Genomic DNA, 27,647 nt, shown 5'->3' on the forward strand with positions numbered 1-27,647 from the left:
GGGCCTTTTTTTTTTTTTTTCCTTGTGTTGAGGGCTTGGGCTTCGTCGTTCTTTGTATTCTTGGGCTTTTGCCCTTAGTTACTCTAGGTTGTATTTTTTTTCTCACTTTTCGACATGTGTCTTAATAAAAATTTCAGTTCTCTAAAAATAAGTAAACAATAATAATAATAATAATAAATAAATAAATAAATAAATATTCAGATTCTTAATATCCCTAGGATCCCCATGCAGATACAATCAAATCCCTAAGAAATTGTAAATTGATGGCTAAGATTATACCTGAAATTCTCGTCCACAGGAAATCGGAAGACAACCTTCCAACATGGGAAAATTCTCCTTGATCTATCTTAGAAAAGAGGTGAGTAGAGAAACGCATCATTTGCTGAGTAGGGCTGGGCATGAGTACCTAAAGCCGCCTAAGGATGGGCCCACAACCCCACACGAGTGGACGTGTGATGAAAGGGGAGAGAGAGAGAGAGAGAGAGAGAGAGAGAGAGAGAGAGGATTGTCCCTCTTCTTCTCCTCTTCTTCACTTCTTTTTCTCTCTTTAGACATCCCAAGGGGTGGGGACGTCCAATGCTCTCTCTCTATTGGGATAGGATTTATTTATGAGGAGATGAGGCTTCAAATGAACACCAGTTATGGTGCATCTCACCCCTACATACTTTAGAATGACCTACACCACCAAACGTTTATACGTCTGCCTTATACATGCACCAAAACTGATCAAATCCTTCCACTCAACATGGCCACCATCCTTAACCAATTCCCATGCCGGTCTAAGAAATGAATCACCATTTCTTGACCATTAAATCTCTCCCATCAAATGCGATTAACACAGTTTAATAGTAAAAAACAAAAGATAGGAACAGATAAAATCAATTGATCAAACATATAAAACATTTAAAAATAGTTGCATCTAAGAATTTTTTTTTTTTTAAAAAAAAAAAAAAAAAAAAAAAGTGGCAGCTTTTGAGTTAGCAGTTCTTCCTTAGTGTTATGAGTTACTTATGAGCAAGGTGTACCAAATCGATTACGTATTGGCCGTAATAGCCGATATGTGGTGGTAACAGTCGAGTCTGTTACCTAATACGGAGGTCGAAACGGTGACCCCCCAAGTTTTTTGCTCGGATCGGCCATTATGGGGGCCATAACGCCCCATTTACTGCCCCATAATGGTCAGGGCGTAACGGTCATAAACCGTTAGTTTTTTTTTTTCGTCTTTTTAAATTGCGATTTTCTCATTTTTTTTTTGGCATTTTTCTCTTCCAAATTCTTTCCTAAACTAATATACTGCAAATTTCGACCACTCTTAACTTGAATTTCAGGATCAAAACAAGTTATTTTAATGTTTTATTGAACCGAAGCTCCGTGGGCCATTTTCCAAAAAATCTTCAAAAATAGGTATTTATACCTTACTTTTTTATTGAATCTCTGTTGTTATGGTTGAATATGATGCATTATTCAAATTAGAACATATGAATGTATATTTTACAGATTATGCAACAAATTTTCTCTTCTTCTTTTTTTGGACTATTTTCAGTCAATTTTTAAAAATTAGCAAACACTTACACATGGGAGATATTTTGATATTAAATCTATTCTAATATATCAATCATTAGTATTCGACAGTTAGAAAATTAAATCTATAAGTTTTGCAATCAATTCCAGGTTGTCAGGTTCATAAATTCATCAAACCACCCGTTACAACTTTCTCACCAAAGAGTGGACCGTTACACCACCATAAACCCGTTCAAAATTATAAATGAACGCATATTTGAAATATTTAAAATTTTCTACATTTAATAGATTTTTTTTTTTGGATTTTCTTAAAGGAAAAAGAAAGAGAGAGAGAGAGAGAGAGAGAGAGAGAGAGAGAGAGAGAGAGAATTTCGGACTATTACAAAGGGCGTATCGGCCCGTGACCATATCGGTAATGGTGGGCACGGTACCCATATCAGTAATGGTGGGCACCGTCACAGCAACAGTACGGTACACCTTGCTTATGAATCTTTATGTGGCATTTTATAATGTTATCTTCTCTAATGATTGTTGGTTACATTTTAAACCCTTTATTTTGATATGCACCTAAATATCAGGAAAATGATGAAATTTATACCCAACTGAAAAATGTTATTAAGAGGTTGGGACCAAACATCAATCAACAAGTCAATGCCATCAACAAGGTTAACCAATGTTTATAATTAGAATTTCAAATACGTTTTTTTAACTCATTATTTTATCCTTCACAGGTGGAGACGTGCACTTAGGATGCATAGCTTTAGAGATCCACTTGCATGGGTTTAGAACTTTTTGTTAAAGGCACAGAGATACGCAAAAAACAAACAGCCCTGCTTTCACATACCTAACATATGGTCAGAGGCATTAATAGAACTTACCAAAGAAGATAATCTTCATTATCACAAAGACATCTCGATCTAACTCACTCTTATCTTGGAAAGAGCAATGTTTCACTGACTCTACATTCTTCATAAACAAAAGGTATCCACTGGGATGCCGGTGATCTTTTGCGTATCTCTGTGCCTTTAACAAAAAGTTCTTCAACAAGTCAATGCCATTAACGAGGTTAACCAATGTTTATAATTAGAATTTCAAATACATTTTTTCAACTCATTATTTTATCCTTCATAGGTGGAGACGTGCACTTAGGATGCATAGCTTTAGAGATCCACTTGCATGGGTTTAGAACTTTTTGTTAAAGGTACAGAGATACACAAAAAACAAACAGCCCTGCTTTCACATACCTAACATATGGTCAGAGACCTTAATAGAACTTACCCAAGAAGATAATCTTCGTTATCACAAAGACATCTCGATCTAACTCAATCTTATCTTGGAAAGAGCAATGTTTCACTAACTCTACATTCTTCATAAACAAAAGGCATCCACTGGGATGCCAGTGATCTTTTTTGCAAGTTGTTAATTATGAGCACCCTATTCTTACCCACTAACCAAGCAAAAGCTGCCACCTTTTTTTTTTTTTTTTTGGGGGGGGTAGGGGGCATATGACCAAACAAAGGACATATGAGCGCACGTCCCACCTGAAGGATTTGCAACCAATAAGCTATAAGAGCAAACAGAAAACCAGTCAGACGCTTGGCACGCAGGAGCCTCATTAAGAGCCTTATGAATTCCGCCGCCTCATCATCCGAAAGATTCTTCCTACAAGGGGGAGCTTAAACCACAATGCCACTAGAAAAGGAGCACTACACCACAAAAATGTTCCGGTTCAGGGCAAGGTTGGCAATCAACGGGAACTCCTAGAGAGTATGCTCACTATTCCATAAATCATGCCAAAACATAATCCTCTTTCCATCACTACAAGAGAACCCAACCCCCCCTCTTTAAAACTGCCTACCACTCTGCCAACCACCTTCCACATCCTAGGAGCCCTATAAGAAGATGATTCCTTCACCAACCAACCTTCTACATGAACACTATATTTACTTGCAATCACCTCCCTCTACATCCTCCCTTCTTATCCTTGCTCCCCCTTCCCGGTATGGCTTGCACACCTCGCCCACCTAAGAAGATGGAATTATTTCTTCACTTCAGTACCTTGCCATAGAAAATCACGCCTCGGCCTTTCCAACCATACCAACAACACCAATGGGCATTTGAAAAGGGCCATGTAATATATCAAAAGAAGTGATAGTGCAGCTTTAATCAACGTGAACCTCAACTTATGTTTTTGGAAACTTATAAACTGATATAAGTTATTTGTTATCTAGGCATCTAGCTAGTGGACCAATTGTGGAGAAAGTGCACCTAATCTCAAGAGGTTGCCGCAAAAATTCTAAGCTAGAGATTATCCTTCGCTAGTTGTGTGAGGAATTGGACAACTGTCTCCCTCATCCATTCAAAGCAACAAAATAGGATAAAGGCACTAAAGTTGGAGAAGTTGTTATTCCTTTACTACAACATCAAGCTAAGGTTAAGAAATATGAAGAAGGTAAGAAAGCAAAATATCACCGGAACACAATACTGTCCAATAAATTTGGATTACAACGTTGCTAAATATTACCACTTTTGTCATGATTGGAAGTGGACAAAGGAAGAAAGACGAGGAGGTAGCCGATAGTGAGGAACAGGAGCAAATGGATCTCAAAGAAACAACTCAGCTTTAAAATCGTCCAAAGTCGATTGTTGAAAATGATAACAAAATGGTAGTGGGTGTTTTAAATATCGATGATATCGGCCAATATATCCCACGATATATCTTGTATCCCACCTGTGTGATACGAAATGCACAAGCAATGTTTTAAATATCGATGATATCGGCAGATATATCCCACGATATATCTTGTGTCCCACCTATGAAATATGAAATGCACAGGTACTGTCGATATATCCCACATGTTCGATCCGGTGAGCATTTTCAATTTCTAATCCCTTTTTTTTCCGGTTGAAATTATGTTAAATTAGTGTCAAATGGTTATAACTAATTTCAAAATATTTAGGAGTGTTTGATGGAATGATCATCACATACACTCTAAATGTTATGTATTCGATTTGAATATAGTTGCATTAGTTCAGTTAAACAATGCATGGCTTAAGAACCTATACAAAGGAAATCTATTATATACACTTGTTTTTTAAGATGTTATGATTTAAAAGTGTGTATAAGGTCTTTTTTAACAATCCTGAAGTTTCATTGAAAAATTCAACCATTTTCTCAATGTTTCCCAAAAAGTGCGATAAATTACCCGATACAAAGAATATATTACGTGCGATAACCGATATATATCTAGATCCCAAGGATGTGATATGTAACGCGATACCGATATTTCAAACACTGACAGCTACGTATTCAAAAATAGTTACCTAACAACTGTTACAACCATTAAATGGCCATTACAGAAAAAAATGGCCCGTAATGGGCATTACAAGGCTGATGCAAGAGGGGAGGGGGGCCTTAACATCCATTATGGGTGCCATAACAACTGTCATAGCCCATACTGTAACAGTAGTTATGGTAGCCGTAATGGCCACCGTTATTGTTATTTAATACCTTGGCAGTAGCCTGACTAAGTTTGAAGACTGTAGCAGTAATAGACAATGCCTTGGGCAGAGATCATCATAGTAGTGGTGGTGGTGGTGAGAGTGGCTAGCACCTATCCTTATCCACATAATGACACCAAATCCCTCCATGCCACCTCTTGGAAAGAGCCCAACTACAATGACCAGCCATGGAGACGATGGTGGCGATGATGAGGCCCCTGATTATCAAGATTATCGTGATGATGGCAGTAGTGGTGGTTAGAGGGTGCATGCTTATGATGACGAGCTTGTGCCTCCCTCTTAGATGATGTAGTCTCCATGGCCAAACTAGCCGACTCTATATCCATACAGTTAATACGGGGATATTAGTAGCAACCAGCGTTCGAAGTATCAATATCGCTACAAGTTTCACTGGCTAGGGATACGGAAACAATATCGATATCGCCGATAATATCACTAACAACCGGATATGCGGGGAAACATAGAAAAAACGGTGGAATTTTCGATGAAACTGTAGGGGATGTTAAAATGTACATATTTGCATATTTAGAAATAAAAAAATTTGCAAAAAGAATACATACATAACAAGTTTCCATTTAATGGGGCCTTAAAAGCATGTGTTGTTGCAAGAAATTAGTCTAACCATACCCTTCGGCATATTTAACCATCCAAACATCCATTGATATTGCAAAATATTAACAACACGTGATATTTCACCAAGAAATCATCAACAATTGGAAAAGAAATGAAAGATTGTCGTCTCAATAACTCGCATATTGCGATATCGATAAAATCGAGATATTATCAATGACAAATTGAACACTACATACAATCATGTGCCCATCAAAAAAAAAAAAAATTGAATTTTTATTTCTAATAAACAATTTTTTTATGATATCAATACGGTGGCAATATTATTGAAATATCATCAATACACTTGTGATACAAGCATTACCTAGAATTTACATAGTCAAAAATATTGGCGATACATTGGCGATATTGATGCATTGCCAATACAAGTGACACCTCAAGTCTACATAGTTGAAAATATTGACGATTATATTAGCAATATTGATACATTGGTGATACTTAGTGATACATTGCTGATACCTGGAAATTCTAATACTACCAGCGTTATCGGTATCGTTACTAGCGTTATCGGTATCGCTGAGCTAGAGATAAAGATAATATCAGAGATATTTCGATAATATCGGAGATAATTTGAACACTGGTAGCAACCACCACCAAAACCTCCATCTGGTGCTGACAGATATAATTACTTGTTCAGCCATCCTCCTCAATTTTGTCACATGGTTATAGTCAATGCAATACAACGACCCTAAAGATGATGGCGATGCTAAGGTCCCTCGACAATCCTTCTACTATTGACAAGGTAAGAATGCTTAAAGATCTAGACACATGCTAGCGTATAATTTATATGCTTTTCAATATTCTAAACCTTAGTAATAACATATGGTAGTACTCTTTCCTATAATCTATGCCTAGTGCCTAATTCCGTAGTATAGTCTAGATTTTTCTTTATATATCACGACATGAACTGATGAACATGATAGTCAAATGATTGATAGATGGTGATAATATCATATATGTACCAATTTATGACATAAGCTGATCCCAATTGGTTGGGATAAGGCATAGATGACGATGATATTAATTTGTGAAATGCACTAAAATTATAGCTCAAAGCCTCAGCATCACAGCTTACAACCGGCCATCCCACTAGACAGCATTCTTACCAAAGAATGGTCCAATACACAGTTGAATAAAGTTTAAAACACGCACACACAAAGACAGATTCTTATAAATATATCAATTTTCCCTTTTGGCTTTTTCTGATATTTTTCCACATATTTTTGGCTTAAAAAATTTCGATCAACATGGTCCAATATAGGCCCAATACCTATCAGGGACACGGACCCAATATGCCCACCAATACTAACATTCAGAACCATGTTGCGCACTTGACCCAAGAACATTGAGCAAAATGGAAGACGCTACTGTTTGTAAGGAAAATGGGAACTATTGAAGGTGAATCATGTCCAAGAGGGCAAGGAATCAAAGGCGTGCTCCATATTTGGAAATAGCCCACCAAGAATGGCATATACAAGTTGCATGAAAAGGCACCACATGAGAAGTACCCTCCTAATGCTGCAACTCGAGGACGAGTTCTTTTTGGAGATTGGTGAAATTAATATTGGCAGACCCATCATCCCACATGTGACCACACTTGACCACTCTCAGGGCCCCACAAAATCACATGTGCGGACCACTTGACAACACATGAGGGAGAAGGTGATGCTCTGTGGCTTGTTACATCTAGAACACCTTTACTTCAAGACTAATGTTTAGTGCGGATTTGTGTTTCAAGTAGGGGCATTTAAGTAAATTTCATTTGCATAAGGGTTATCTTTGTTCTTAGGCTATAAAACCACTTTCTAGGCATGTGACTCTTGGCTTATTATAAGATGAAAAATGTCCGTTTGTTTCGAGAGAAAAGCATGTTGCTTTTCATTGGGATGTATTGCTAGATCTATCCTCTAATTTCTTCATTCTTCATTTTTCTTTTTCTTTTTTTCTTTTTTCTTTTTTCTTTTTTTTTTGAAAGATTTCATTGTTCTATTTTTATAGGTAACAAAAATGTAATCGAACTCTTCGTTGAATTATTTTACAAATTCCATCGAATCTGGAAAGTTCAAGAGCTTTTGCAACTTTTGAGACTTCGGATTTGAAGCAATCTAGCATTCCAGTTGCATTAGTAATCTTGGTTCTGCTGCTATTGAGGGAAGGGCAGGATTAGGGAAGATAAAGGGTGTTTCATGTGGTGTATGTGTTCCACTCCACCAAGCGCGGTTGCATGTGGTGGAGGCCCCGCTCTTAGGGATGCACTTAGTGTCTTCAATAGCAAGTTCAATGGGGAAGTCATAGTGAACAGAGATTCATCCGATGTCATTGAATGGCAACAAAAGTTGTTTTTAGAGTAGTGGGAGCTGGTTTTATTTTCAAAGATATTTCCCACTGGGCTAAACATTTTGTTTACTCATGTTCTCAGAAAGGCTAATTCCATTGCCAAGTATTGGCTAAGGAGGGTGTAGGACAACCAGCTCTTTGTATTGGGAACTCATTTGCCTTAGCTTTATGCTTTTGGTTTAGTTAAATTATCATTACTTCTCAGAAAGAAGGGTTCCAACCTATTTTGTGGCAACTCCAAGACAGATTGCTCTTTGAATTTTTAGGTAAACTTGAATAAAATGAAAAAAAAGAAGGTACATATCGAGAAGTGATGCACTCAGTAGTAGAAATAGAACTAGACATGCAAATCCATTTACCTGGCCGAGCATTGCAGCTTCTGCTTCTATGCCACCAACTCCCCAGCCAGCAACGCCCAGCCCATCTATCATAGTAGTGTGCGAATCAGTGCCAACAACACTGTCAGGGTAAAGTATGCCACCAGTATTAAACACGACACGGCCAAGATACTCTAGGTTCACCTGGAAATCAACCAACCAAAACTCATTTTTTCCAACACATCCATAAAAAAAATAAATGAAATACCAGTCTGAACATCAAGCTCATACAGCTTTCTTTGTACAATTCTTATTACCTGGTGAACAATCCCAGACCCTGGAGGAACAACAAGCATGTTACGGAATGCACTGGATCCCCACTTCAGAAAACCAAATCTTTCTTGGTTGCGACGGAACTCATGCTCCATGTTTGCCTGCACTGCATTTTCTGATCTTGCCACATCAACCTGAACTGAGTGATCAATAACAAGATCCACAGGCACCTGCATGCATGGCATTATAGTATCATATTAAAGCCGATAGAAAAAGATATGCCTAGAAATTTTTGAATGACAGAAGAGGCAAATATAGTGAACAAAATATCATCTTCCACTTTCTATACATAAAATACTGTGTTATTACCTTTTAATGCCACATATCAAAAAATCAGCCATTCCCCAAAATGGAGTTCCAATTCAAAACAGTAACCACGAAGTCTGTTTTCAGTTGTGTAAGAATAGAATTTTCTAAGTGGCAACTCAAAAATCCATCCAAAGTCATTTCTTCAAGTTGTTACCTGCAGACTGCTCAATTAAATGATGAATCCAGTGTGATCAGCTGCATATCATTCGTTTATGATTAAATGCTATGCTTCTTCCCCTACAGGTCACCCTTTCTTTTAACTTGCTTGAATGGGTACATATATGCAGCAATTCTGGCAGAGGTCATTTTCACATATGTAAATTGTCTAAGGTTTTGAGTGTTCTTCAACAGTTTATACAGTTCAGGGGGCACTCTTACTGTAGCTCGTCATGATATATACCCACCATGGAGCCAGTTGTAGCTTTTGATCTTTGATATTCTTTCCTCGATCCAACCCTCCCTTGCAGTCAGCCCCCGCCATTGCATCTCATATCAAATTCGTATGCCCTGAAGGTGGATCAGATTGGCTTGGCCGGCATCCCGGGTAATCAGATTAGATTGGTTCCATTTTTGCTCATGGTGGTCACAGATGCATTCATCATGATGGACAAATTGCGGATGATATCCCCCATGGAAGGTGAAAGTGAATCCTCGAGAGGAGCTGGATAAGAGCGGTGTCTTCTCAGTCGAGTCATTTTACAAAATGCTATTGAATCAAATGGGAGTGGGCCTCATGCTAATTCAGTTGTTGCCCTCATATGGATGTTCCTGGGCTCCCCTCGGGTGGTGGCTTTTGAAAGGTTGGTTGGGAGGAATAAGGTTCTCAGTATTGACCATCCGAGAAGTAGCAGTATGATCACCCCCACCACTTGCATCCTGTGTCTTGGAGGTTAAGAGACAGTGGACCATATATTCCTCCATTGCATCTTCTCTCTTAAAGATTTGGTGTTGGTCCTAACCCTATTTGGTATAGTTTGGGTGATGATAGAAAAGGATTCAAGATCACTTGCAAGCTTGGTTGGGTGGGACCAATGGTAGGCTGGCAATATGCTGGGCCTGGGCCAGGCAAAATCAATAATTTGAATAGGTCCCAACAAGTTCAAAATCTAGGCCCAAGACCCATCCATTGCCAGGCTTAACCAAGGGCAGAAAGAGGAGCCTTGTGGCACTTATCTTTGCTCACCAGTTTCTGGTCGCTTTAAAGGAGAGGAATAACACAACTTTGGTAACAAGCCCAAACCAAACGAAGTTGTTTTTCAAATTACTAAGAATAGAACAGTGAGTTGGGTGCTGGCCTGCTGGGGCAAAAAGAATTTCCATGGTGTTAATAGGGAGTCAACTGGTGCTGGATGAGGCTTTATCTTGATTTTGTATTTTCATATGATTCATCATTGTCTGTTTTCTTGTTTGGTCACACTGGCCCTCTTGTTTCCTTTTGCTTTTAATAAAATTATCATTACTATAAATATATATATATGGGAAAGGTTCTATACGGTCGAGCCCATGGGAACTCCCCATGAGGTCGAGCTGTGTGGGCCCCACCATGATGTATGTCGAACATCTACCCCATCAGTCGGATGCACCATTCCATAGTGGGCCTAGGGCTTAAAAATCAAGTCAATCTGTGACTTGTGAGGGCCACACCACATACAAAAGTTGAGAGGGGTTACCCTCCATTAAAACATTCATAATCATTGTTTGGGCCCACCGAGATGTGGTTCACAAATCCAGCCCATCCATTATGTGTGTCCCGCTTGGATGAGGGGTCAAACCAAGTTTCATATGCATCCAAATTTCAGGTGGGACCCACCAAGTGCTTTTATATGTTTTAGGCATGTCTTCACATGATTTTAGATGGTATGGCCCACCTGAGTTCCGTATACAGCTGATTTTTGGGATATCCCATGATTTAAAGGGGACCCATCAAATACACGGTGTTGATGTTCGACATGCATCACGCTGGGGCCCACATAGCTCAACCTCATGGGGAGTTCCCATGAGGTCGACCGCATAGAACCATTTCCCCATATATATATATATGGGGAAATGGTTCTATGCGGTTGACCTCATGGGAACTCCCCATGAGGTCAAGCTGTTTTAATGGGAGGGTAACCCCTCTCAACTGTTGTATGCGGTGTGGCCAACACAATTCATGGATTGATTTGATTTTTAAGCCCGTGGCCCACCATGGAATGGTGCATCTGACTGATGGGGTAGATGTTCGATGCACATTACATTGGGGCCCACACAGCTCGACCTTATGGGAAGTTCCCATGAGGTCGACCTCATAGAACCATTTCCCACACACACACACACACACACACACACACACACACATATACACATACACATACACTACCCTCTAAAAGCCATTAAAAAATCACTCCTCTAAAAAACCATGGCTAAAACAAAACTTATATGAACTTATCCAGAGAGTTAAATTTGGTATTAAGAAGTTGAATCAAATGGAATAGTTATTAACCAGAACCAATTCAGCCATATATTTGCTACAGTTTTATGAATGAACTCACAGTTTGTTCTCTCGTGTTCTAGGCCTGCGATGGATTCAGTTTCAAAGTGCAATTCTCATACTTTGTTGAGTTATTCCACTTGGGTTTCTTCATTGGAGTGATTAATTTATTCGATTGTTCTAATCCTTTACATCTGGTGGAAAATCTCAATTTTCAACAAGTTTCTGAACTTCCTGCCTAGATTCTTATTTCAGTTGGTAGATGTTTTTATTATTTATTTATTTATTTATTTTTGTTTTTTTGCAGTTGCTATTCAATTGCTTGGGATTGACCCTGCATCAGAACTTAGATTAAAGGACACAGGAATAAACATCGGAACATCCATGAAATGTTGTGTGGACAAGGACAAGGTTCAGCATCTAACACATACAGGTGAGTCAGACTCAATGAATCAAAAAAAATTAAATTGAACAAAATCCAAGATTGCCACCTCTGCATCCGAAAAAGGAAGAAAAACTATAAGAAGTAAATTAAAACATCCAAAAAATTAAAATATCCATGAAAACATTGCAGTATTGCATAGAATTCTACTATACTATTTCTCATTTAGTTGTTTCTAATCAACCATGCATAATTAACAGGAGTTGCCCCTTTGCTAAAGTTGTGTGGGAGAGTATCTTCGGTCTTTCTAAGATGTCGTGGATGATGCAGGGGACCATCGAGAACCTACTTCTTGCACGGCACGAGGATGGGGTAGGAAAGAAAGGGTGGTTTGGAGGCTTGCCTTGCTGGCCAGTTTGTGGGCGCTATGGGGAGAAGGAACAAACCAGTGTTTTCGGGACCAGAATGGGTCAGCTTTAGAGGTCTTCAGAAGGGCGAAGTTTAACGTTATGGAGTGGGCTTTGTGTTTAAAGACTTTCAATGAGTGTGCTTTTCCTTCTTGATTGGGCTCCTTGCCTTGGGTGTGTTCTTGTAGCACTTTGGGCATTCTTTTCTTCTTTAATAAAATTTCATTACCTTTTTAAAAATAAAAAAAAAAGTTAACAGGTCAAGCACTCATCACGACCATAAACATTGGCATTCTATTCTTCTGTAATAGAATTTCATTAACTTTTTAAAAAAGTTAACAAGTCAAGCACTCATCACGACCATACACATGTAAGCACAATCAAACAATCTATGCTGTTTCTCTGGAAAGAGCCACTTAAGATAGACTTTATCCAATGATTGAACAATCCTGATCATTTGTTAGACAAACTTTTTGCCTGTTGAATAATTGCTCACCATTTTTATGTTCTTAGCCATCAAACAGAAGACCACTAATCATACAATCAAGGTCATTCTCTGAATATGATTTTCATTCTGCCCATCAAGTTAGGGCCCCCCAGACATTGTTGGATTATCAGACTGTGCAACCATGTAGACCCCACTTTGGATGGGCCACAAAATGGACGGTCCAGCAGACTTGACTTGAAATGACCTCTACATTAAATTTTGTTGCAACTATTATAGAATTTTTTAAGAGAACAAGAGCACGGATTGTAAGGCCCGTAACCTATTCCGTACCATTCCTTAGGATCCTGCGGTCCTTCCGGTTGAATTCCGGCGACCCGTGACACGTAGATAGCATTTGCACGCGATCTTGAGTCGTACCCTGTCAACCCGAGTCGACTCGACCCGAGACTTGTACCCTAGCGACAATGCCGTTGCCACGGTTCCAACGCCACATCTCGCGCGCCAATGCGATACCTGGCCCAGGAGTTGTGGGCCCACGTATATTCCGAAAAAACGCTGCGCGTTGCGAATTCTGAGAGAATCTCTACCATCCATCACATCAATCAATCACAAGTCAAGTACGCAACCCATCCCTCTCTTACACAAGCTTTACCCAAAGTCAACTCTCTCTCTCTCTCTCCACCCATCCCTCTCCCATCCAAAATTCAACCAAGCCTATCCCCTCCATGTCATTCTTCTTACAACATCCATCCCTCCCATCCCATCTCTCTTACAACACTCTCTCCTCTCTCATTTTTCTCTTCACTCCCAAGCAAACTAAGAGAGAGCAATCGTCCAAGCTCTTCCCAAAGAGAGCCAAGTGTGGCCCACTCCCTACCACCCATTCTCCCATCCTAGTCATCCATACTTCATCAACCTCCATCAAAGAGAGAGCTTTGGAGCTTAGCATTCCAAGGAGCCAAGAAGGAGCAAAATTAGTGGGTGTTCATAGCATTAGATCTTGATTTTTGATGTAAGGCACACTCGTGATGGGACCCATTTTCATGTATGTGTTGTAAGCAAAGAGGGGCCCATAGTGGCGGGGTCACTCCATCACACCGTCTCTCTCTCTCTCTCTCTCTCTCTCTCTCTCTCTCTCTCTCTCTCTCTTGTGGCCCACCTTGAAGGATGTGATTTATCTGTACCGTCCATCAGAGGAGGCTACTGGACTGACGTCCAGCAGCTGTGGGACCCAATACGTGTTATCCCCACATCGTTGATCAAGGTGTCCCGTATCGGTATCGGTTGGCGTAACAGTGCCCTCCGAAACCGATACGGATACGGGGGTGTAACGGTGATACAGGGGTGTAACGGCCCGTAACGGTGCAATTTTTTTTTTGCCAAAAAAATATGGATTAAATCCGAAATATTCTAAGCATTCCAAATATGCATTCATTTATAAATTGGAACATGTTTATAGTGGTGTAACGGTCCACTCTTTGGTAAGAAGTTGTATCGGACTGTCTGATTAATTTTTTAACCAGGTAATTTGAATTTGACTACAAAATTCATATATTTAATTTTTTAAATATGTAATTTATATACTTAACAACTTGATATCATTTCTCTCAATAGTTCTTTAAAAAAATGAAATTAAATTTAGGTAGATGGCGTTGCCAATTTCGGGCTGACTTGGAGGACCAATCTATTCTCCAAATCAGCCTCAAATTCATGCCATTTATTGTTATTTTCCCACTTATAAATTGGTGGACATTTATTGGATAGTGAATCATAAAAATAAAATAAAAAATCAAAAGGTCCTATTTTAAAAAATAAAAGTTCACAAATTAACAATTAAAACTATTCAAATAATTTGATTTTGGCATTGTGAGTTAGCAATTGCAGTCCATAATTTAATTGTCAAATTTCAAGTTAATATATGTCTCGTGTACAATTTTTTAAAGATTGAATTATGAGGGACTCGAATGTAAAGTGCAGCACACGTGTCAAAGTTTTTTGGGCCTAACCCGTGATGAATGTGTTATATCTACACCATCCATCCATTTTGCCAAATAATTTTAGGGCATGAGCCCAAAAATGAGGCACATCCAAAGCTCAGGTAGATTGCACCATAAGAAACAACAATAATTAAACGTTCACCGTTAAAAATTTATTGGGGGCTAGAAACGTTTTAGATCAAGCTGACATGTGTGTTTTCCCTTCATCCATGTCAATGTGACCCAATTAATAAGTTAGATTGAAAATAAACATTACAGTGGACTTTAAGCAATTTTTAATGGTGGGCATTCTATAATCGTTATTTCCTATGGTGTGGTCCACCTGAGATTTTGATATTACTAATTTTTTGAATCCTAACTTAAAATGACGTGGGGCAAAATGGATGGGCGATATGGGTAAAATATATACATTACGGGCCCAATAAACATTACCGTGCGCTGGCCCAATAAACATTACCGTGCGCCCTACGAATTAATTGTGAAAATCATTATCTCTACTGCTATTTTTGGCGTGGTCCACATGATCTCTGGATATAATTTATTTTTTGGCTGGTGCTCTAAAATGATCTCTGAAAATAGATGAACGGTGTAGATGTGATAAATACATCACTGTGGAGCCCATATAAGTTTGATCTCCTTTGAACCGTTCGTACAACTCGGAGCTCAAGGAGTGTCAGCGCTCGTCTTTGCGTGACACGTACCTACAGCTGCTGGAAATTTAAAAAAAAAATGGAGAGAGAGGGAAACGAAAAGAAAAAAAGAGGGAAAGAAAGAAAAGAAAAAAAGAGGGAAAGGGGGAAAGAAGAGATTGAGAGAGAGAGAGAGGAAGAAGAAGAAGAACAGGAAGGAGAGAGAGTGAGAGAGAGAGAGGAAGAAGAAGAAGAAGAACAGGAAGAAGCCGCAGCCGCAGCTGCTCGAGAAGAAGAAGAAGAAGAAGAAAGAGAAGAAGAAGAAGAGAAGAAAGCAAAAAAAGGTAAGGTTTTTTTTTTTGGGTAAATTACCAGCTGGAGACAGGGTCGTAATATCCGTAACGGCCGTTTCGACCCCGTATCGCATAACGGGTCCCACCGTTACCGTTACGTATCGGCCGTTACGGCCGATACGTAATCGATTTGGGATACCCTGCCGTTGATCCATGGGACCCACCACGTTGTACGTGTACCATGTCCAAGTCGTCCATCCAGGGCCTAGACGTTGGCAGATTCAAAAATAAATATAAATAAAAATAATATATAAATAATTAAATATTATGGTGGGCCCCACGTGGGACCCACCTACCGTGGAAGAGGATTGGCTGGTGTACGTTACATAGTTATATAGCTGTGGTATTGACGTTAGCAAGTTCTATGGGTTTAATCCACACCGTCCATCTGCATGGACCCCACATGATATGTGTTAAATCCAGACCGTCCATCTGTACACCCCACCAGCAGCAAACAGTTGTTGGATTAGCGCCAGCAAGTTCTGCAGCCCCATCATGAGGTATATGTTATATCCAACACCGTCCGTCCATTCGCTGGACGGTGGGACCCACCCTGCACGTGTGGGGTCCCCACCGTCCAACTGGGTCGTGGACCCCACCGTTGAGGTATGTGTTACATCCAAACCATCCATTTGATGGCTAGCCCATCAGTTGTAGCTGCTGTTGACGTCAGCAAGCTCTGTGGGGCCTACCGTGATGTAGTGTTTTATCTACACCGTTCGTCCAGAAGGTGGAACCCATCCACACATGTTACACGTGTGGGGTGGGGCCCACCTTGCTGGTAACGAGTTAGCTGATGTACGTTAACGTCAGTAAGTTTTATGGGTCCCGCATGATGTATGTAGTTCATTCCATGCCGTCCATCTGTTACATCCACAACGTCCACTTGCGTGGGCCCTATCAGCAAGATCAGTGGTCCTGATCACGAGGCTTGTGTTATATCTAACCGTCCATCCACCTTGCGAGCTCGTCTTGGGCTTGAGACGTGAAATAAGACAAATCTATCAGGTGGACCACACTGCAAAAATCAGTGGAGGATTGAATGTCTACCGTTGAACCCGTTTCGGGTCACAGGAGTTCTGGATCAATATGAAATTTGTTTTCCTCTTAATTCAGGTCTTTGTGACCTTATGAACAGATTGGGTGGGAATAAACGTTATAGTGGGCCCTGTGAATTGTTTAACAATGAAAATCATTATTTCCACTGCTATTTGTGGAATGGTCCAAATGATCTTTCGATATGATTCATTTTTTGGGTAACGCTCTAAATGATCTCTAAAAATAGATGAATGGTGTAGATAGTCCAACTGGGACGATGGGTCCCACTTGATGTATATGAAGCCCATTGTTGTGGCCCATTGTGAGGTATTTGAGGCCCAGGTATAAGGCCCATTGTGATCTATTTGAGGCCCATGAATGTGGCCCATTGTGATGTGTTTGCGGCCCATGTGATGCAGCCCGATTTGATGTATATGAGGCCCATGAGTGAGGCCCAATGTGATGGATGAGAGGCCCAATGTGATGTATATGAGGCCCATGAGCGAGGCCCAATGTGATAGATGAGAGGCCCATGTGACGTGGCCCATTGTGATGTATTCGAGGCCCATGGGACGTGGCCCATTGTAATATATTAAGGCCCATGGGATATGGCCCAATGCGATGTATATGAGGCCCTTGTATGAGGCCTGATGTGATGCATGTGAGGCCAATGAGCGAGGCCCAATGCGATGTATGTGAGGCCCTTCTGTGAGGCCCAAAGCGATGTATATGAGGACCAATGTGATGAGTGATTCCACCATGATATATGTAATAATGTTTATGATGGGCCATGCCTTGGGAGCAATGATGGTTTGATGTCCACATTGTAAGAGCGATGATGGTTAAATGTCTACATTGTAACTCTCCCTAGGGCCCATTGTTAGGCCCATTCTCACCCCACCCCCCCCAACCCAAACCGTTGGGCCCCCATGATCGTTAGGCCCATTCTTTATATGAGTAGGCTGTCTAGGCCCATCCTTGGTATGAGGAGAGTACATTATCATCATATAACATGCTTAGTATAGTTTCACAATCCATGCCCATGCACATCATATGTATGCTTGATATGAGGAGTGATTGATCATAGCACATGCCATTAGGCAGATTATTATGGGACTCCCTAATAGGAGTTGCCCACATGAGCGCGCGGTACGCGCAGGATTGCTGCATGACTGGATAGTATGATTCATGCATCTCGCATTTGTGTGATAAGATTTATGTACGTCTTAGCGACATCAGGGCCATAGCCTCCACAAGCATATCGTGGATGGCAGGATTGGACACCGAAAATATTGTTACTAGTATTGTGCTCTTCTAGTTTATCCAAGAGCGAGACAACCAAAAGATCTAGCCAATGACACTTGAAGGGAAGACATAATGCTCTCCTAAAGGTCATAGAATGCTGGGAAGACTTGCATCTATCATAAACTATGACTCTGGCAATCTAACTAGGAAAGCCAAGAAGGGTAGAAGGAGAAGATCGGTTCCTCAATGAAGTTGCTACATTGGAATGTGAAGGGTTCGGGCTACCAGAGGAAAAGAAGGTGGATCAAAGATGCTTGTCACAAATCGAAGGCTAAGTTCATTGTGCTCTGGGAGCCGAAGCTCTCAACCTTTGATTAGAAGTGTTGGACTCTGTGTGGGCAATTAGTTTTAAAGATTAGATGGCTTTAGATGCTATTGGCTCAACGAAGAGGATTCTGGTAGCCTGGGATTCCTCGGTTTGGACTAAGGAGGAATGATGGATGGAGCTTTCTCGGTCATGGTGGTGTTAAAGGACCTGTAGTCAGGATTCGGATGGATGTTTACGACAGTGGACCAAACTAGGAGCCGAGGAGGCAGGAACTAGTTTGAGGGGCAGTTAGTTTTAAGGATTTGAAGGCTTTAGGGATTCTGGTAGCCTAGGATTCCTCGGTTTGGTATAAGGAGGAATGGTAGAGTGGGGATTTCTCAATAATGGTGGTGTTAAAAGGCCCGTTGTCAGAAATCAAATGGATGTTTACAGGAGCATACGGGCCAAAGCAGGTGTCGAGGAGGAGGGGGGGGGGGGGGGCAATTTTGTTGTTATAAGATTTTCCTATGAGAGGTCCAACAATGGAACATTAACCGCAACATGAAGGACTTCTCGAGCTGGGTTGGAAGACATGAGATAGTGGACCTTCCCTTGGGTGGAGTCAATTTTACTTGTTGGAGCAATGGGCAAGAAAGGGTCGTCATGTCCCAGTTAGATTTCTAATGCTGCTTGGATGGATGGAAATTTTTCCATTGGTGACTACAAGGGTTGCCCAAACCGGTTTCCAACCGCTACCCAATTCTTCTAGAGGTAGAGGATACTTGTCAAAGCCCTCCATATTCATACTCATGTGGCTTGAAGTGAAGGGCTTCTTAAAGTTGGTGGGAGGTTGGTGGGAGTCTTTTGAAGTTGAAGGCTTCGCAAGCTTTAGGCTAAGTCAGAAACTCAAGACTTTAAAGGACAAAATCAAGGTGTGGAGGGAAGCCTTGGGAGTTAGGGAGGCTGAAATGGAAAATGTCCTTGGAGGAATCTAGGTTATTGATGTCAAGGTGGAAGAGACAAAGTTGATGAAGGAGGAAAAGTCCCTAAGGGTGAAGCTCCCGTTTATACCCCAAATCTCCAAACCCATTTACCTAAAAGCGCTAGATTTAGCTTTCTAAACCTTGCTCCCATTTCATTATGTCGAATTTATGACCATCCCCCGCCCCTTTCCACAAGAATACGCGCCTTAGCTTTTCCATTTTTGCCAAAACCGATTTCGGGCATTTGAATAACAACATGAAATATACTAGGAGGTTAGACATTGTTGCTTTTGTGAGCGTAATTCTTCCACCCATGGAAAGATATCTTGTGTTCCATTTAGATAGGCTCCTCTCAAAACGCACGATCACCCTGTCCCACATGCTTCGCTGGTCTTCCAATGCATAATGGGAGCCCAAGATAAGAGGTCAGAAAAGAGCCCTCTATTGAGTGTCAAATATTGCATATTTCCCCCTGCTTATATCTTGGTTTTATGAACATGATAATGCTTAATGGGTATATTTTATACATGTTTGTATTGCGAGGTTAGTTTGAGAATGTTAAAAGCATGGATTTTTTTATTTTTTTTTTAAATTTGGGTTAACTTGTAAGTATACACCCATGTCAGTACACACACTCCATGTTAGCCACCCCCACTAGGGATCGATACCAAGACCTTAAGTGTTGAAACGAGGTATCTCCACTCAGTCTACCAATTGAAAAGAATGTTAAAAACATGGATTTGATGCTCAAGAATCACCAAGGCAAGGGATGGATCTTACGAGACCAAGATTGACGATTTCAAGAGTCGAAGATTCAAAGAAACCAAGTGGAGGAGGGAGGAAGTCGAAAGTGCAAAGTGCAGAAATTCAGAAAAACTGAACCTCACTGTTGATGACATCGAACACCTTTCGATGACATCAAAGTAAGTGTTCGATGACATCAAAGACGGATCGATTGCATCAAGAATTACATAAAAATCAAGTTTTCTTGCTGGACTAATTGGGCGCATTTCTCGATGACATCGAGACCTGTTCGATGACATCGAAATTCTTGGAGATTTTTGAAGAAACTCACTGGAACACTCTGGACACTTTTTTGATTAATCGAACACCTTCGATGACATCGAAGGAAGTTCGATGGCATTGAAGAATTACGGAGTGCGAAAAGGCGCGACTTCCGAATTCGATTCAACTTAGGATTTTACATTCGATGTCATCGAAGGTTGTTCGATGACATCGAAGGCATTACGCAGAGTGTGTAAATTTAAAGCGGTTTCCAAAGATGATCCGGGAAAGCTTATAAATATGGGTTCTTTAAGGAGTTCTAAAGAAAAATTAGGGTTCAAGGAGCAAAGCAAAATGGTGGAGCAACCTCTCAAGAGTTTTTCTTTTTCCTTAATTTATTTTTAATGTTTTGTTTAAGAGTTTTAGTCTTAATCATGTCCATGGTTAACTAAACTTCTTAGCTAGAGGTAAGAGGTGAAGCTTATAGTTTGTTTGAATGTTTATCTTACATTGATTCAAGTTTATGTTAAACTTCATTGATTTCTAGTTTGATTTAAGGAATATTTTCAGTTTTCTATGGTTTAATGTGACTCCAATTACAGCAGATGTTGTGAGAGCTTTGAATATCTTCTTACTTGTTTTAACTTGTGAGATCTGTAAAATTCGTGATTTACTATTGTCTCATGGGCAATGGTGGATGGTTGAATACCCTTTCGATCATCACAATGGTTCTTCATGTGGGAACTAATTCAATGAGAAGTTCAAAATTGTTTTAATTATTCAATTTCCAACTGGATAGGATAAGACATCAATTCCAGTTGTGTTTATTGAATCAAGTGAGGTAGCATCCTAACAGCTGCAAGTGGATCCTTGGTGCTCTAGTTCCTCTGTTAATTGATAATTCTTTCACAATTATTCTCAACTATTCCAAATTTTAGTTTAGTTCCGATTCTAGTTCTAGTTTTAATTATATTTCAAAACAAGTACAAGTTTAGTCCCTGTGGATTCGACCTCGGTCTCGCCGAGTTATTACTACATCGAGACCTTGAACTTGGGGTTGTGAACACCCTCCCTGCATCCAAATAATGCCCCATAATTCCGATCTCTTCTTTCGATACCCCTAACCCCAAAATTTCGATTTTACTAATGTTTACCTTCATACCCGAGACCGCCTCAAAACAAACAATTATTGACAAGAGATTCTTCACTTTTAAATCATCCGACTTGCAAAAAAAAGTGCGTCGTCCACATATTGAAGGTGCATAATCTGGAATTCGAAATTATCTACCCCAAAGCCCTCTGTCAAGCCAATCTGCGCTCCTCTTTCTATTAACTTTTTGAAAGCTTCCATTACTAACACAAAAAGAGATGGAGATAGCGGATCACCTTAACAAAGCCATCTTGAAGCTGAGAAGAAACCATTTGGCGACCCATCGACCAACACAGAGAATTTAGCCAACATTACACTTTTTTTTTTTTTAATCCAATATCGCCATTTAATCCCGCATCCAAACCTGCCCAACATATAATCCAAAAATTCCCAGTCGACGTGATCATATGCCTTCTTTATATCTAACTTACAAGCATACCTTTCTCCCCTCTTCTATTACAAGAATCAAGACATTCGTTTGCCAATAAAGAATTGTCCAAAATTTGTCTTCCATCCACAAATGCCCCTTGCAAAGCCGAAATAACTTGTTCCAACACCACGAAATATAGGAGCCAGCATTTTAACCAAAATCTAATATGGACCACCTATCAAGCTAATGGGACAAAAATCTCTAAGGCTATATCAGCTCCTTCCTTTTTGGGAATTACAGCTATAAAGGTAGCCCCTATTTCCGAAGCTATTGTACCATTCTCATAAAGTCCATTCAGAAAGCTTACCACATCCTTTTTAACTAGATTCCAAAAATTTTGGTAGAACGCTATCGGGAATCCATCCGGACCTGGGGCTTTATCACTTCCTAACTCTACCATTGCTTTCTTGCTCTCTTCTTCTGAGAATGCTTGTTCCAAAGATTTTGCCACTTTCGCCAACATTGAATCGAACTGTAAGTTATCTAGCACTGGTCTTCGCCATTCATTCATCTTCTGACAATAGCCCTTTATAAAAACTAACTATTGAAGCACAAACTTTTTACTTGCCCTCTACCCTTTCCCCATCCACCAGGCTTTAATCTTATTGGTTCCCGCTCTAGCACTAGGTATTGCGTGGAAGAACTTGGTGTTTTTGTTGCCTTTCTTCAACCAAGTCGTTCTCAATCTTTGCCTCCATTTGATTTCTTCCTCCTCCCATAGCCTCGCATTATATTTTGCACGATAGATCTCACACCATCCTCTTTCTTCCTCCGACAATTAGTCTGCCTCTTCTTTTAAGTCCAATCTTTGAATTTCTTGCAAAAACTTTGACATTTCCTCCTCTTGCCCTTGATGTTTTCGTTTTTCCACTCACAAATTTTCTTTTTCAACAACTTCTGAAATAACGTAAAACCTGCTCTGCCATGAATTGAGAAGGAAGACCACCATTTAACCACCCTATCCGCAAAACCTTCTACTTTTAGCCAGGACAATTTGAATCCAAAAGGCCATGGTACCCAATCCTCCTCGTCCAACTCTAATAATACCGGGCAATGATCAGAAATTGGTTTAAGTAGACCTCGTTGATGAATCATCAAGAATTTATCAGCCCACTCCGGTGAAATGAGAAACTTGTTTAGTTTAGATTTGATTGGGTTAGCTTGCCCATTCTGATGGGGACATCTCGCGCACACGCACGCCCCCCTACGCACGTACGCAAGGAGAAGGAGGGCCCCATCATCGATCTAGATCGATGACGACATCCAGGGAGGGCCTCCTAATTAGAGTATTGTGTTTTGGTTCCTTGGAGTGGACCCGATCGTCATGTGGATCCCACCATTGAATCTCATGATCTTGGGCCACTACTCTAGATGATCTAGTACTTTGAGTTTTGCTTATTATTGTTATTAGGAATATCATGGACGGTTTAGATTGCTTTGATGATGCAGGACATGAAAATTAAATATTATATGCGAAATTTCAGGCTTAAGATCCAGTTAGTTCAGAAACAATTACACAAATTCCATATCCCACATGAAAGTCCAAACATTCAATTAAGGGGAATCTATGCGGGTCCAGGCCAACATATGATAGGACTGGATCAATAAAAATTATGAACCAAACGATACTCAAAGATAAGAGATAATCATCCACACATGCTTAGTAATCAGTGCCTAATCCAAGGGATTCAGAAATTCCAATTCGGAGAACCCTAGGGTAAGAAAAAGGGCATAAAATTGGAGATTTGAGTAATTTAGGGTTAGGTTTAGGAATTTTGGGCGAAAATAGAGTTAAGGAGAGGAGAGAGATGAACCAGAGAAGTACCGCACGCGTGGACAACAACAATGGCCCAGACGCACGTGCGTGTGATCCCGGCCGCATGTGTGGGGGCCCACTATTCAGAAAAAGGCCACCTTGGCCCTGGTCGGCCAGGGATGAACTCCAAAACCCTCAAATCTCAGCTCAATCTGATGTACGGTTTGTGCATGGTGCTCCGCCGAAGTTTCATCCCTCTTGTAGGGCCAGATTTTGAAATTCTGCTGTGGGGAAGAGAATTGTTGTAATAGATGATTAATTCGAAGTGCTGATGATGGGGTGAGATGAGAAGAAGGAATGGTAGAAGATGGGTAGTATAGATGGCGATGGATGGGGGCGAATTGGGAAAGATGTGGCTTCGTACCACGGTAGTTAGCCCTTCGAAAAAAGGAGGGCTTCGCACCCAATTAGGTTTTCATAACTCGAAAAGGAGAAGGAAAACGCAACAATTTTTATTAATCTTCATTGACTCAAAAGAACTACAAGGGGTGCCTATTTATAGGGAAAACCCTATACCCCAAAACTCACGCCATGTGCGCAAACAATTACTTGGCGATGAAGTAAACTAAAATAAAAACCAATCAAAGAAATCTAAAGCGTTCACGATGTTCTAAATAACATAAGCAAAACCTAAAATATGAAATCAATCCGACTAGTGGGCCACGATAATAAGATCCCATGATGGGCTTTTCTCGACTATCGGGTCCACTCTTTTGAATCAAAACTTCATCTTCTAGCTAGGAGGCCCTCCCTAAACGTCGTCATCAAGCCAGATCGACGGTGAGGCCCTCCTTCGTACGTACGTGCGTAGGGGGTGGTGTGAGTGCACGTGTGCGCGTGATGTCCCCATCATTTGATTAGTTGTTATTTTTGTTACATCGTCTCTAAGTAATAGGGTGCGCACATGGCGCAGCTTTTGGGGTATAGGTTATTTTATAAGTAAGCAACCCCTTATAGGTTTTTTTTTCAATGAAGATGATTAATAAAATTCTATGTTTTCCTTCTCTAATTATTTGAGTTGTGGAAATCTAATTGGGTGTGAATCCCTCCCTTCTTCGAATGGCTAACTACCGTGGTGCGAAGCCACACCCATCCCGATTCGCCCCCACCTCCTACCCTCTATATTCATCATCTTTCACAGCCATCCACTCTTCAAATCCACCTTTATTTTGCAGTCAATCCTTCTCTACAGCAAATTTCCAGAATAAGGCCCTGCAGGAGAGCCGAAGCTTCGACGGAGCACCCTACTCAAACTAGTTATCCGATTGCCCTGAAACTTTGTGTGTGGATGGCCCATCCCTAGCCAACCAACCCCCAGTTGGCCCTTTTTGGGTTCGTGGGCCCCACACACGTGTGGGCAGCAATCCACGCACATGTGTCAGGCCAGCCTGTTGTTCACACGTGTGGACTAATTACAAGTTCTCTCTCTCCTCTCTTTCACTCCTCTATAAACTTATTTCCTTAACCTTAACCCTAGATTATCCTAAATCCCAAGTTCTATTCCCCTTTTACAACCTTAGGGCTTCCCGAATTGAAACATGCGAATTCCTTGGATTGGGGAAATAATCCTTTGCATATGTGGATGAATCTACTCTCCTTTGATCATTGTTTGGTCTATAATTTTAATTGATCCGTCCCTAGCATGTGTAGGCTTAGACCCTTGTAGATCCCCCTTGTTAAACGCTTGACTTTATGTAAGATGTGGAAGTTTTGTGAATGTTTATAAATTAGTATGATCTAAAGTCTGAAAACTTGCATATCATATTTAATTTCCATGTTCTGTATCAAGTTTGGTATCAGAGCTGAGGTTTTTCATAGGGGATTGCATTACATGTTTAGGGTTTGGTCTACTCACGTTTAATTTGCATTAAATCGCATCATATAGGGCTGTTTAGGACCCATCATTCACATTAGGGGCTGCTAAATTTTCTGGTGTTAGAAAATCCCCAAATTTCTTGGCTGAATTTTCTGTTGACAGACTCTTTAGGCAATTAGGTTGCTAGAATTTTAGTAGCATTGTGTAGTTTCCCTCATATAGAGCCCAATAGGATCATTTGGTCTCATTTAGGTGCATATAGTTGTGTTAGAGGGTCTTTGAGTTGAGTGAATAGTTGTATGCCCATACATACTAGTTGTGGTTTTGGCTTGCACCTTACACTAAACATGGAGCAATTGCAAGAATCAATGAACAATATAACCCGACAGTTTGAGTCTTTGGGTAAGCGCTTGGAACAACATATTGACCAACGCTTTAAACAGCTTCATGTACGTGTTACCCAATTAGAGACCTCCGCTCGGCAAACCCCACTATTGGGGAAAATGCCCAATCTCAGGCAGGTGATCAGGAGGATAGACCAAGGAATGGAGGTGGCCAAGGAATTGGTTATGGGCGCGTCCCCGTGCACCCACACCGCGAGGGACATCATGACCATTATGACCCAAATGCGCAACTCCTCAAGGGAGTTAGAGTAGAGGCCCCTATGTTTGATGGTCACTTGGACCCTAAGGCTTTTCTAAATTGGTTGGCGGATATCGACTACTATTTTGAATGATATAACATGCCGGATGCTCGTCGAGTCCGATTCGCCAAGATGAAGCTTGTGGGCCAAGCAAAGAGATTTTGGGCTATTGTAGAGCGAAAGAAAGAAAGGTCGAGGGAGCTCCCAATAGTCCATTAGGGAGAAATGAAAGAAACTCTAAAGGAAAAATACCTCCATTTCTCTAATCACTTGAGGTTGGTTGAAGAATGGCAGTCTCTTCGACAAGGTTCCATGGGTGTTGCTGAAAACATTGAGAAGTTCGAAGAGTACTTGACCCGATGTGAAGTTGATAAGGACCCTGTACCTCACTCTTGCTCGATTTAAGACGGGCCTCCGCTCTGACATTAGGAGAGAGTTGCTCGCCAAGAACATAGACACTCTTGAACAGATGTATCAAGTAGTGTTAGAGGTCAAGCAATACCTCATAGCATCTATAGGAAGGCAGTTTGAGTTTCGTGATTCTAGCACTAAGGCCAATCCTTCTGGGGTAAGCCCAGCACTGGATATCAACACAAGCCTTCCAGTGGTTCTCAATCTAGGCCCAGGGATGATAAGGGAAAAGAGGTTGTCGGGTCTAGTTCGCGCAAAAGTGAGGCAACTAGGTGTTTTAGATGTCAGGGGTTTGGTCACTTTGCCCACCAGTGTGGCACGAAAGAGGGCACCAAGGTGTTCCTTATTAATGGGCAAGTAATGCCCCCAGAAACTGACAACGAAGGCGAAGAATATGAGCCAGCAGAAACCCCTAGTGATGAGGAAGAGGGAGCGCAAGAGTTTGCGACCCTCGCAGTTGTGTGTTGCGCCTTTGCTCAAGCCAAGAATACTGATGACTGGCGCCTCAACATGATGTTCTATACTTACGCAAAATGTGGTGAAAACGCTGTAAGATGATCGTGGATAGTGGTAGTTGTGCCAATGTGGCATTAACTAGCATTGTGAGCCATTTGGGCTTGAAGCTTGAAGCCCATCCTCAACCATATAGAGTGTCTTGGGTTAATGAAACTTCCATTCCAGTCCTGCACCGTTGTCTTGTCCCTGTTCAGTTTAGATCATATAAAGACACTTTGGTGTGATGTTGTTCCCATGGATGTTGGCCATATTATTCTGAGTAGGCCTTAGCTCTATGACAGGGATGTCACTATATTTGGTCGTTCGAATGTGTGTACATTCTGGTTTAAGGGCAAGAAAGTCAAGCTAAACCCACTTTCGCCCAAGAACACGATTGGAAAGGAGTCCACCACACAAAGTGATGTGAACAACTCAAAAGAATTGAAGGAATCGAAGTCCAAGTCTAAGCCTCTCCATATTCTAAATGCCAAGGACTTTGAGCAAGAGACTGAGTCGGACTCGGTAGTGTACGCCCTTGTGGCTAGGGAGAGTGCACTAGAGGCTAGCGTAGAGTTACCCACTGAGCCATTTTGGTGGTGGATGAGTTCCATGATGTCTTTCCTGAAGATCTACCGGATGAGCTTCCCCCTATG

At 40.9% G+C, this 27,647-nt stretch overlaps 1 protein-coding gene across 1 annotated transcript in view; it reads right to left on the reverse strand.

Annotated features, from left to right (window-relative positions):
• The window catches only part of LOC131237214 (aconitate hydratase 1), a 79,996-nt gene that overhangs the window by 23,010 nt on the left and 29,339 nt on the right, over positions 1-27,647 (reverse strand). Inside the window, exons 5-6 of the mRNA XM_058234892.1 lie at positions 8,645-8,830; positions 8,370-8,531 (exon numbers count right to left, since the gene is read on the reverse strand). Coding sequence (XP_058090875.1) covers positions 8,370-8,531; positions 8,645-8,830 — 348 coding nt within the window. The remainder of the gene's footprint in view (positions 1-8,369; positions 8,532-8,644; positions 8,831-27,647) is intronic.

Source organism: Magnolia sinica, chromosome 2 (genome assembly GCF_029962835.1).
Source record: "Magnolia sinica isolate HGM2019 chromosome 2, MsV1, whole genome shotgun sequence".
NCBI lineage: Eukaryota > Viridiplantae > Streptophyta > Magnoliopsida > Magnoliales > Magnoliaceae > Magnolia > Magnolia sinica.